Source organism: Schistocerca gregaria, chromosome 4 (genome assembly GCF_023897955.1).
Source record: "Schistocerca gregaria isolate iqSchGreg1 chromosome 4, iqSchGreg1.2, whole genome shotgun sequence".
Classification (NCBI taxonomy): Eukaryota; Metazoa; Arthropoda; class Insecta; order Orthoptera; family Acrididae; genus Schistocerca; species Schistocerca gregaria.
This window is the reverse complement of record NC_064923.1, coordinates 198,686,026-198,699,797: the sequence shown is the minus strand read 5'-3', so window position 1 is coordinate 198,699,797 and position 13,772 is coordinate 198,686,026. Positions and strand designations below refer to the sequence as shown.

Sequence of the window (13,772 nt, the reverse complement as noted above, 5' to 3'; positions counted from 1 at the left end):
AAACTTAACATCTAAATTGGTGATCATGAAGTAGGCGCAATTAAGGAATTGCGTCTTGAAAGCAGAATAACTCGTGACAGATAAAGCGAGGAGGACATAAAGCAGACTAGCACAAGTAAAGAGTGCACTCCTGGTCGAATCAAATCTACAATTCAAACCTAGATATTAATTTGAGGAAAAAATACCTGAGAATATACACAACTGGCCATTAAAATTGCTACACTATGAAGATGATGTGCTACAGACGTGAAATTTAACCGACAGGAAGAAGATGCTGTGATATTCAAATGATTAGCTTTTCAGAGCACTCACACAAGGTTGGCGCCAGTGGATACACCTACAACGTACTGACATGAGGAAAGTTTCCAACCGATTTCTCATACACAAAGAGCAGCTGACTGGCGTTGCCTGGTGAAAAGCTGTTATGATGCCTCATGTAAGGAGGAAAAATGAGTACCATCACGTTTCAGACTTTGATAAAGGTCGGATTGTAGCCTGTCGCGATTGCGGTTTATCGTATCGCGACATTGCTGCTCACGTTGGTCGAGGTCCAATGACTGTTAGCAGAATATGGAATCGGTGGGTTCAGGAGGGTAATACGGAACGCCGTGCTGGATCCCAACTGCCCCTTGTCACTAGCAGTCGAGATGACAGGCATCTTATCCACATGGCAGTATCGGATTGTGCAGCCACATCTCGATCCCTGAGTCAACATATGGGGATGTTGGCAAGACTACAACCATCTGCACGAACAGTTCGACGACGTTTGCAGCATCGTGGACTATCAGCTCAGCGTGATGGTATGGGGCGCCATCGGTTACACGTCTCTGTCACCTCTTGTTCGCATTGACGGCACTTTGAACAGTGGACGTTACATTTCAAATGTGTTATGACCTGTGGCTCTACCCTTCATTCGATCCCTGCGAAACTCTACATTTCAGCAGGATAATGTATGTTGGCAGTTCTGTACAAGCCTTTCTGGATACAGAAAACGTTCGACTGTTGCCCTGGCCAGCACATTCTCCAGATCTCTCACCAACTGAAAACATCTGGTCAATGGTGGCCGAGAAACTGGCTCGTCACAATCACTACTCTTGATGCACTGTGGTATCGTGTTTAAGCTGCATGGGCAGCTCTACCTGTACAAACCATCCACGCTCTGACTCAATGCCCAGGCGTACCAAGACCATTGTTACGGGCAGAGGTGGTTGTTCTCTGTACTGATTTCTCAGGATCTAAGCACCCAAATTGCGTGAAAATGTAATCACATGTCAGTTCTAGTATAATGTATTTGTCCAATGAATACCCGTTTATCATCTGCTTTGGAGCACAGCATCGTCCAATAACGAATCGTGGACTGTTAGAAGCCAGAATAGAAGATAATCTAAGCATTTGAAATGTGGCAGTGTAGAAGTGTGTAGGAACTTAGGCAGACTGATAAGGTAAGGAAGAGATGGTTCTCCTCAGAATAGGCAAAGAAAGCAATGTGCTTAAAGTACAGGCAAGAAGGAGGGGTAGGATGATAGGACATATGTTACAACAGGAACTGCTAATAGAATAAAAATGCTGCTCTGAGAGGGAGAGGTTAGTGCAGGAAACAGTTGTGGCTGACCGAAATCAAACCAGCCACAAGGATGGTGGCAAAACCATACTGTTACCCTGGTTTCATGAAAGAAAACAAAATTAATTTCCTTCTAAATGTCACGGAGACTTTCTTTCAGCTCATTTCTTTCAGTTTATTACTGTATCTGGTTGCATCCATGAGGACATGATGAATTTTGGAAGCTTCTCATGTCAAACCTGGAACAGAGATGGTTGTGTTTGTTTCGAAACACAAAAAAGTAAGCAAAAGGTATTTTTGTAGTAGACTTCAACACTTTAAACAAAATTAACTCATTTCCGGACAATTACCTACAAAATGCGGTGTACTTTAGGTCTCAGTCTTAGGATACCAGTCCTATGTGAATGAACTTGTTGAACATATGAGTCCCAAAAACTCCCCTGTCTGTCAATGACACCAACATATTGCTCACTGGTTCCAGTTCGGAAACTTTCATTGAATAGCAGGAAGTTCTAAGAAATTGTATCACCAAAAACAACTGAAAAACTGCATTCATTTCTTTCCACTGTTTAGTCAAATATTTATTCGAGCACACTTAAAAGAATCCTCCAGAAAATGCAAGACCAAGAAGATTGATAGATCTGGATCAGCAGGGGCAGAAATGGGACATATGTAAGTAACTTGTGAAAGCAACTCTCATACATGAGCTATGGCCTAAGAATACTTTAATCTTCCACAAATGAAAGAACAGCATTACAAGCTTACTATGCAGATTCCATGTGCTTCAATATGGTATGATTTTCTGGGGAAATTACACCGAAAAATGTATTTATAATGGGCAATCAAAATTTTACATTTGAAGCCTGTATACCACAGAATCTGTACACCATGAGCATTGAGACAATCATTCTACTGATGCATTACATTGAAGATACCCTTATGGTGAAACACTATGTCCTGCTGTATGAAGTCCGTAACTGCTTCCTGCTCAGCATCATCTGATAGAAAGGGGCTTGAAGGGAGATGATTCTAAGGGACAGAATACACGATAATCACATAGTGAAAGGTCAGGACTAATAGGGCAGGAGCTAGAGTGTCTTCCTCAGTTGTCTTAACTTCTGCGTTACGGCATTTGAGTTATGGTGATGTGCATTACTGTGAAGCAGCGGCACCCTTAGTTTTAGTTTTCCCAGATGTGATTTTTGTCAGACAAGCTTCCCCATGCACATTCTTCATTTTCCGATGGATATCCATTAGTGTTTCTTCTTCGGCAACTAAGAAGAGAGTAAGATTACATTGGTCCTACTTGTACACATTTGGTAATGTTCCCATAGCTCGCGTTTCTGAATTTACTGCATGCATGTGGGAAAGACAAATCCCTTGCCTATTTTTTTAAAAATTATGCTGCCACCGTTTGATAATTTTTATTTATTGTTTTACAATTCATATTTCAGCCTTTTGACATATAAAAAGTCTTTGTCCTTGAAAATAGCATAAGGGCCAAAATCTCAAATGTACAAGAATAAAATAAAAATTATTATGGTCAAATAAGCAAAGAAGGGAAAGCAGAAAGGTGGAAGGAGTATACAGAGGGTCTATACAAGGGCAATTTCCTCGAGGACAATATTATGGAAATGGAAGATGATGTAGATGAAGATGAAATGGGAGATACGATACTGCATGTAGAGTTTGACAGAGCACTGAAAGACCCGAGTCGAAACAAGGTCCCCGGAGTAGACAACATTCCATTGGAACTACTGACGGCCTTGGGGGAGCCAGTCCTGACAAAACTGTACCATCTGGTGAGCAAGATGTATGAAACAGGTGAAATACCCTCAGACTTCAAGAAGAATATAATTATTCCAATCCCAAAGAAAGCAGGTGTTGACAGATGTGAAAATTACTGAACTATCAGTTTAATAAGTCAAAGCTGCAAAATACTAACACGAATTCTTTACAGACGAATGGAAAAAACTAGTAGAAGCCGACCTCGAGGAAGAGTTTGGATTCGGTGGAAATGTTGGAACACGTGAGGCAATACTGTCCCTACGACTTAGCTTAGAAGCTAGATTAAGGAAGGGCAAACCTACGTTTCTAGCATTTGTAGACTTAGAGAAAGCTTTTGACAATGTTGACTGGAATATTCTCTTTCAAATTCTGAAGGTAGCAGCGGTAAAATACAGGGAGCGAAAGGCTATTTACAATTAGTACAGAAACCAGGTGACTGTTATAAAAATTGAGGGGCATGAAAGGGAAGCAGTGATTGGGAAGGGAGTGAGTAGGGCCTGTAGCCTCTCCTCGATGTTATTCAATCTGTATATTGAGCAAGGAGTGAAGGAAACAAAAGAAAAATTCAGAGTAGGTATTAAAATCCATGGAGAAGAAATAAAAATGTTGAGGTTTGCCGATGACGTTTTAATTCTGTCAGCGACAGCAAAGGACTTGGAAGAGCAGTTGAACGGAATGGATAGTGTCTTGAAAGGAGGATATAAGGTGAACATCAACAAAAGCAAAACGAGGATAATGGGATGTAGTCGAATTAAGTCGGGTGATGCTGAGGGAATTAGATTAGGAAATGACACACTTAAAGTAGTAAAGGAGTTTTGCTATTTGGGGAGCAAAATAACTGATGATGGTCGAAGTAGAGAGGATATAAAATGTAGACTGGCAATGGCAAGGAAAGAGTTTCTGAAGGAGAGAAATTTGTTAACAACGAGTATAGATTTAAGTGTCAGGAAGTCATTTCTGAAAGTATTTGTATGTTGTGTAGCCATGTATGGAAGTGAAACAGGGATAATAAATAGTTTGGACAAGAAGAGAGTAGCAGCTTTCGAAATGTGGTGCTACAGAAGAATGTTTTAGATTAGGTGGGTAGATCTCGTAACTAATGAAGAAGTATTGAATAGGATTGGGGAGAAGAGAAGTTTGTGGCACAACTTGAGCAGAAGAAGGGATCGGTTGGTAGGACATGTTCTGAGGCATCAAGGGATCACCAATTTAGTATTGGAGGGCAGCGTGGAGGGTAAAAATCGTAGAGGGAGACCAAGAGATGAATACACTAAGCAGATTCAGGAGGATGTAGATTGCAGTAGGTACTGGGAGGTGAAGAAGCTTGCACAGGATAGAGTAGCATGGAGAGCTGCATCAAACCAGTCTCAGGACTGAAGACAACAACAACAATGATCAAATGGTGGCAGAATTATTCAAAAAATTACCATGACTGTGGCTCCAGTGAAAATAAAAATTATTACCTTGTCTACTTGTCAGTGCTTATACACTCTCATCAGTGTTGCATTACACTGCATATGTGCTGCAGCAATGGCCTCAAATGGAAACTTTTGATCACCCCTCGCAAAAAAAAAAAAAATCATTTTATTGTGCTTCATGTTCTGAATGTTCCACTTCATTTCCAACTCTTATTCACTACGGACTACTTCATGGAAACAGGCAAATTAGTGCTGAACAAGAATTTACATAATTATTTTACCACACGGAAATAAAACAGCAAACAAACATTTCAAAATCATCAACCTACCAGATGAGTACAATTGACACTTAGATAATATTTTGAAAACAAATTACCAATGTTTGTGAAATTTTAAGTTTATAATCTTAGCAGTTGTTGTAGCGGTCTTCAGTCCTGAGACTGGTTTGATGCAGCTCTCCCTGCTACTCTATCCTGTGCAAGCTGCTTCATCACCCAGTACCCACAGCAACCTACATCCTGAATCTGTGTAGTGTAGTCATCTCTTTGTCTCCCTCTATGATTTTTACCCTCCAATTCTAAATTGGTGATCCCTTGATGCCTCAGAACATGTCCTACCAACCGATCCCTTCTTCTGCTCAAGTTGTGCCACAAACATCTCTTCTCCCCAATCCTATTCAATACTTCTTCATTAGTTACGAGATCTACCCACCTAATCTACAACATTCTTCTGTAGCACCACATTTCGAAAGCTTCTATTCTCTTCTTGTCCAAACTATTTATTGTCCCTGTTTCACTTCCATACATGGCTACACAACATACAAATACTTTCAGAAATGACTTCCTGACACTTAAATCTATACTCGTTGTTAACAAATTTCTCTTCTTCAGAAACGCTTTCCTTGCCATTGCCTGTCTACATTTTGTATCCTCTCTACTTCGACCATCATCAGTTATTTTGCTCCCCAAATAGCAAAACTCCTTTACTACTTTAAGTGTCTCATTTCCTAATCTAATTCCCTCAGCATCACCCGACTTAATTCGACTACATTCCATTATCCTCATTTTGCTTTTGTTGATGTTCTTTTTATATCCTCCTTTCAAGACACTATCCATTCCGTTCAACTGCTCTTCCAAGTCCTTTGCTGTCTCTGACAGAATTACGATGTCATCGGCAAACCTCAACATTTTTATTTCTTCTCCATGGATTTTAATACGTACTCCGAATTTTTCTTTTGTTTCCTTCACTGCTTGCTCAATATACAGATTGAATAACATAGGGGACAGGCTACAGCCCTGTCTCACTCCCTTCCCAACCGCTGCTTCCCTTTCATGCCCCTCGACTCATATAATTGCCATCTGGTTTCTGTACAAATTGTAAATAGCCTTTCGCTCCCTGTATTTTACCCCTACCACCTTCAGAATTTGAAAGAGGGTATTCCAGTCAATGTTGTCAAAAGCTTTCTCTAAGTCTACAAATGCTAGAAACGTAGGTTTGCCCTTCCTTAATCTAGCTTCTAAGATAAGTCGTAGGGTCAATATTGCCTCACGCATTCCAACATTTCTACAGAATCCATCCTGATCTTTCCAGAGGTCGGCTTCGACCAGTTTTTCCATTTGTCTGTAAAGAATTCGTGTTAGTATTTTGCAGCTGTGGGTTATTAAACTGATTGTTCGGTAATTTTCACATCTGTCAACACCTGATTTCTTTGGGATTGGAATTATTATATTCTTCTTGCTCACCAGATGGTAGATTTTTGTCAGAACTGGCTCTCCCGAGGCCGTCAGTAGCTGTACTCTGGGGGCCTTGTTTCGACTCAAGTCTTTCAGTGCTTTGAAAAACTCTTCACGAAGTATCGTATCTCCCATTTCATCTTCATCTACATCCTCTTCCATTTCCATAATATTGTCCTCAAGTACATTTCCCTTGTATAGACCCTCTATATACTCTTTCCACCTTTCTGCTTTCTCTTCTTTGCTTGAAATTGGGTTTCCATCTGAGCTCTTGATGTTCATACAAGTGGTTCTCTTGTCTCCAAAGGTCTCTTTAATTTTCCTGTGGGCAGTATATCTTGCCCCTAGTGAGATAAGCCTCTACATCCTTACCTTTGTCCTCTAGCCACCCCTGCTTAGCCATTTTGCACTTCCTGTCGATCTCATTTTTGAGGCGTTTGTATTCCCCTTTGCCTGCTTCATTTACTGCATTTTTATCTTATTTTTAGCTTTTTATTTTTATCTTACCAGTATGAAATGTTATGGATACAAGACATGAACAATTAACATGAAAAGAATTTTAAAAATGTTGGGTTAATTAGTTACTAGGACCAACAGAGACAAATGGGCGAAGGAAAATTTAATCATAACTAGTGCAAATGAATGTGGAATGCTTAGTTAGTCCAACTGTAAATGGATTGAGTAATATTCTTGCTGGATTTCAGGAAAGAAAAATGGTGAAGATAAATGTAACTAAGAATCGTGCAGGAGTAACATGGGAGCATGCAGCCAATTACACTGACGCATGGAGAATTTTAGAAGCTCTTATACAGTAAACTTCTAATGGCCAATTGATAATTACAGAGAATTATTAGCAGTGTGTAAAACTTATAATACACAATGAGTTCATACAATGTGTTGCCTCCAGAGAAGTTTTCCTCAGAACAGTAAACCTGCCAATGCAATTTACTTACTTACTTACTTACCTACTTATTTATTATTTATTTATTTTTGAGACACACACATGAGAATTTCCAATGCACTGTGCTGTCAACAACACCTAGCCTGGTGGGTAAGCAGTAACGTTCAAACGCTTAATCGTGGCGTCTGGGAGGGCCTTGGTTCAATTCCTGGTTCAGCAGTCTTTACTGAGGCTTCATTGGTCACTAGGCAAATGCCAGGATCGTCCATGGTTGACATTCCCAATGCACCAGCACACACCTCAATCGTTGTGGAAATAGGATTCCAACTTGTTTCACATCCCCCTATTCTACAGACTTGGCTCCCTTTAACTACTATTTGTTCCCCATTTGAAGAAGTGGCTGGCAGGACAAAGATTTTATTCAAACAAGGAGGTGATTGCAGCAACTAATAGCTATTTTGCTGACTGACAATTCCTCTTATTTGGAAGGGATCAACGAATTAGAACAGCATTGGACGAAGTGTTTAAGCCTAAAAGGTGACTGTCGGAAATTAAAATTGTTTACCCCAAACACGCAAGTAGTTTTTATTTTTGCACGGACTTTTCTAACACCTCTCATATTACTTCATCAGGTTGGAAAGTTTAGAACCACTGATCAATATACAAAAAGTAAGTTTTAAACTGAAACATATTAGGGAATTTTTTTCTCCAATGAAGCTACCTCCGCAGTAAGCTTTTAAAATTTGAAAACATTACAGCAAGGCTATTTTAGCAGAAAGAAGAAAACATGAAAGGAAGAATGAAATCAAATGTGCTAGAATAGCATGGAATGCAGTCTGGGAAAACATCACTACTGATGTTTTTTCATCTGAATTGAGAACAGTTTGGTACAAGGTAGTCAATATCATCAGCACTAGTGAGCATCCATTTGCCATCAGTTTAAGTGACACTAACCACTGCAGTAAATGCAACATTGTTGATACTGTGCCTCATCAGTACATATGTGGAGATCAGATTATCAGCTGAAGGTGGACCAGGGAGAAAATTGCTCAAATAGCAAGAACTTCTGCAAAAATGTACCAACTAACATTTTCTACAGATCAGGAGGAGGTTACTGCCCTCAGGTGAAAAAGAATGCACCTATCTGGTTAATGGTCAAATATACAAGCTATATTTTTAACGATATCTGAAGTGATTAACATCATGAATACAAAATGTATACAGAAACTGATTATATATATAGTATAATGGGTATAGGTTAGGGGCACACGGATTCCTTGTGGAGAGGGGATGGGTTGGACCACTAAGAACTAGCAGTGTCACAGATGCCCCACTACTACTGCAGAGCATTCTCAACTCTTAATCTCCTCACAAATCACACATGAAAAATTAATCAGTAGTATAGCAGATACAGAATATGATGGCAAACATCTGATGTCTATTACAAAGGAAGATCTTAAACTCTGTAAGGATGCTGTTAGAAGGCTTAAACTGACAAAAATGACAAGGCAGTGAAGGACTTTGCGATGTTGCTATTCGGAACCGTGGACGTTGAACACCAGTTGAAGATGACAGTGAAGCTGCCTCTCGAATGGAGAACGTTATTAAATTTGTGCTACTGTTAAAGACGACATTCCTCATTCTATGAATACTGTATCTGATGACTGCATTTAGCAGTCACCTTACTTATGCCATATTTTCATGAGCTAGAGATTAATTAAGCTGGAATTTCCATTTTTATAGAGCACTGGTACTTACCTTTACTCTTGAGCATCCCCAGTGTAATTTGAAATAGCACAAGAGAGCCATCAAGAAAAAAGACATCCCAAATACGAAGAAGGATTTTCATATGAACTACAGAAGCAAAAAGTGTGAGGAACCAATGAAGAGTGATGAGGCTCAGCTCTATATCATGTTCCTTAAGTGCCATGTCCACATCTGGAAGATAATTCACAATGAGGGCACGAAGTACCCTCTGGTCAGCCTGGATTCCTGAAATTAATTTACAAGTGATAAGAAACCAAATATTTGTGCTTAAATGAGTTATTAGCATTTGAGTATCTGAATAAGAGTAATAGAAACACATGAAATATCTGCCAGTTGCTTACTGTCCGTTTTCAACTAAAACTACAAAAAGTTTATTTTATTACTAAATTATAGAATATGTATCAACTTCAACAGTTCTAATATGAAAACAATGTCATGCAACTAAACATATGCTTTTTAGAAGTGGTGTTACAAATGCACAAGATACTAAATAACACACATCGTCAGAAGTTGACAAAATTTCAATACAAGACTGCGCAACATTTCAAATGGACAGTTTTGGTGAAGGCTCTTTTGTCATTATAACAGACAACCCAATGAACTTTTTTCCCCCTACTTTTCAGAATTACCTACATTCTCTCAGTTTATGAAGGGTTATCATAAACTAAGGTTACAAAGCCTGCAGAAAAATGTGTACATTTTATTTCAGACAAACACTGTCAACTGGTCACTATATCAGTTTAGACACTTGTCACATTGTGAGACAGACAGCTTTACCCTCCTGGTAAAAATCTTTTCATTGTGTGTGAGCTTAACGGTCACTAAACATTTCACCTCATCTGAAGTGAATCATTGGCCTATTACATATTCCTTCAAGCGAAGGAAAAGGACCAAGTTGCTTGGAGTGAGGTCCGAGCTGTAGGGAGGATGGCTGATGATATCCCAGGGAAATTGCTTCAACAATAAGCAACACTATTCTGCAACAAACTGAAAACATTACAATCTCCATATATCTCAACCAGTTACTAGTGTATTTCAGCTGTGGTTAGATGTTTTGCCCACAGAAATCAAATAACTGAGCACATTTCTTTGTAAGATCAGTTTCCCAAACAAGTTGCCATTTGTGACTACCTGTAACTAGTGCTGTAGGTCATGGATGGCTGTAACTCTGGGCAGTTGGCAACTACATGTATCAGAATTACTATACACTTCTAGTGTCTAGTAGATTAAACTCTAGGAATATCAGCCTTGTAACCTTAACTTCACCCATCATACTATTAAAAGTATGAAATTGTGTGACATTTCTTGTTCACTGATGTCCGCAAGCAAACATTCAGATTTTGAAGATATTTTAAAGTTGCTGTAGTTTATGTAAATTCAGCTGGTATGGAACAAAGCTTTGAGTGAAGTGCAGTATGACAGCCATTAATTTAGCACCTACCTTGTGTGGATTATGTAGTTCTTTGACCATCAAGCATTTTGGGTATGTGGTTAAGGAGGGGTAATAAAGGAAAATTCAGATGACGTAAAACCCAGATGGTGTAACTGCTGATTACATGGTTCACTGGCTTCTTGGTACAGACCTAAAGCCTTGATTATGCTGTTTTTCTGTACAATAACTTCAACCTCCCAATTTTTGTAATATCTAGTCACACCTTGCACCCATTCCCTGCTCTATAGCTCCTACTCCAGTGACATTCTCCACTATAAGACTTGACTGATGCATGCACACAACACCATCTATGCCAGCTCTGTAACTAGCAAAGTGTGCCAGCTCTGTAACTAGCAAAGTTACTATATTTTCCTGCAGCTGTTGCTCCTACTAGGTGACTAGAGTATCTATCCATACTACCTGTAAGCACTTTAATGTAACTTGATACATAATGAAGACTAACAGTCATAACAAGCCAAAGCCAGACTGTCCTTGGCAGCCAGAGCCAGAAACAGGTAGGTAGTGTGTGTGTGTGTGTGTGTGTGTGTGTGTGTGTGTGTTTTGGAGGGGGGAGCGTAATCTGATGAAGGCCTTCTTTGGCCAAAAGCTTACTTGTTTGACAATCTTTTTGTGGCACCTATCTGTGACTCGGTATCTCCACTATATGGTGACAAGTCTATCCTTTCAGTGATATTGAAGCATTCCCAACAGATTTAACCAGATATTCCATATCACTGAACATTGTCAATGCAAAGTGTCAACATCATTGCACTGTAGTATAGAACACTATTTTTATTAGAGCCTTAAATTTGTTTATGCAATGGTATCGGTTATTCTTGAGACTAGGAGTTGGACAAAGCAGTGGGTGAAACATTGCAGGAAATCAATTTGATAAATACAAATTTACAAAAGCAGGTCTTTGGTAGGAATGTTTCCCATTTTTCTATTTGGAGCAAAGATGAATTTTGTGTAACATACTACAAGAATAGTGGAGATTCAAATTTATACACACAAAAATTGTAAGTGTGGATTGTGGAAAGCACATACCTATAAGTGTGGAAGAGTAGTATGAGGCTGGAAGCAAATCTTCAACAATAGCACACATCATCCAAAATGCATCTTCTTCCTCCATCAGTAACAGCAGAGATGATACTATCATACCAGTCCCTTGACAGTAGCTAAAGAAAATGTGAACTTATAAATTACAGAAAATAAATCAGGAAGATGCAGAAAATCAAGGTATGTAGTAAATTAAGTTATGGCTCAGGTAAAAATGCACAATTTCAATGTACAAGATGTTCACTGCCTGTTTAACATCCACTTCCACACATTGACTCAAGAGTGGAAACTGGCACATGCCAAACCACAAACTTATACAATCTGTAAGGAAGATCATTTACAACCAGCTGTGATTATTCTTACAAATTAAAATTACAAATCCTGGACAAAAAAAAGCCTTTTTTAGTGTACTTGCCACAATGACTTGACACATCGCTGCAAAATTTTGAATGACAACATGCACACAAAATGTGTCGGTGGAATAATTTGATCACTCGCCTCCAACATTGACAATGTCAACAAACATGATATTTGTTATTAAAGTATCAAATTGCCTGAACAAACATTATCAGGCACTGACTTTTGCTCTAATTTAATAGTGTTACTTTCAATGTTTAATGTAAAAAATTATTATAAAAGTTCACACAAACATACACACAGAGGCCATTTGAACTGGTTAAGAAAAATGTGTGTATGTGAAGATGTGTGGGAAGTCTGTAATGACAGGACACTTTTCCAAACCAGAGCCACATACTATCACTAAAGTCTGATGGTACTCACAGAGACATAGAATGTGAAAAGGTGATCAAAACTATGTGCAGTTCATATTCGACCAACTTACCACAAAATTATTTCAGTTTAGTGTCCAAACAGATGTGTGTTTGGATCAGATTACATTTAGAGCGTATTTAAAATTCAACCAAGGAAAATATCCTTAAATAAAACATTAAGAACAGAAGAAGTAATGTCTGGTTATTTTCCCATTTTAGCAATTCACATCTGCTGCCAGTTGTCAGTATGAGGATTATGCTATTTAACTGTATGCACTTTCAGCTATGGAGTTGTTGTTAGAAAAGAAATTTCATTTGAAACTAACTTGTGATTTTGCAAGATTTCAATGATGAATTCACACAGTTAATATTCCTAAACAATTGGTACATTAAGCATGCAGAAACTAAGGTTAGATGTATGACAAATTAAATGTCAGTATTACACTTAAACATAAAAAAAAGATTAAAAACTGAACCAGACTGACAAATCTAGATCTTTACTTTCATTAGTAACTTTGAACCAACAAAGAACAACTTGCAGCTTTATTCGGTATTTTACAATAGCAAATTATAGATAAAAATGAACTTACAGATAATAATCAGAGCACTGCCAGTAAGAGGCACAGACAGTTTTAAGTCAAGTCTGGCACACAGTTCAGCAAATGATTGGATACAAGCTAAGTTTACAGGTAAGATGATATTGTTAAGCAGTCTTCACAGAAACTTGCACTAACAGCAGAGAGAGAGAGAGAGAGAGAGAGAGAGATTTATAAACCTATGTTAATTGGTCAGTCAGAAAACTGATATAGCAGTAAAGGTTGAAGTGTCTAGAACAAAGCCCCAGGAATGAGTTTAATAAGCAGATTAATGTGCAGAGACTTAGATCACACTACTACTAAGTTGTTAATAAGCAGACCTGTTTTCATCAAACAGTTGTCTAGTTTCACTGCACTTAGTTTTGGACTTTAGCAGGTCAAACCCAGTATACTCAAGTTATTCCTTCGACCTATAATTTAATAATACTAAGCACACACTTTTAGAAGAGTTAAGGAAGACAAATTCATGTATATAGCCTTTATAGATTTAGAGTTTACATTTGTCATTGTGTATGAAGACAGTCTGAAGTTATCAGGGAATACACACAGGAAGTGAAACGTTCCCAACAAATTTTACAGAAACCAGATTTTAATTATTAGAATATGAACATGTAAATGTGGTCGCACCTGAAAGTACAACAGGGCTTTAGCTTATAACCACATTATTTAATGCGTACATGCAGCAAGCAGTGATTGAAAATAAAGAGAAAATTGAAAAAGGGGTTAGAGTTTAGCAAGAGAAAACTG

At 38.5% G+C, this 13,772-nt stretch overlaps 1 protein-coding gene across 1 annotated transcript in view; it reads right to left on the bottom strand.

The window, feature by feature from the left end:
* LOC126268141 (small G protein signaling modulator 3 homolog) overlaps window positions 1-13,772 on the bottom strand; it is a 183,668-nt gene that overhangs the window by 146,235 nt on the left and 23,661 nt on the right. Inside the window, exons 6-7 of the mRNA XM_049973672.1 lie at window positions 11,648-11,778; window positions 9,160-9,393 (exon numbers count right to left, since the gene is read on the bottom strand). Of these exons, the coding sequence (XP_049829629.1) occupies window positions 9,160-9,393; window positions 11,648-11,778 (365 nt within the window). The remainder of the gene's footprint in view (window positions 1-9,159; window positions 9,394-11,647; window positions 11,779-13,772) is intronic.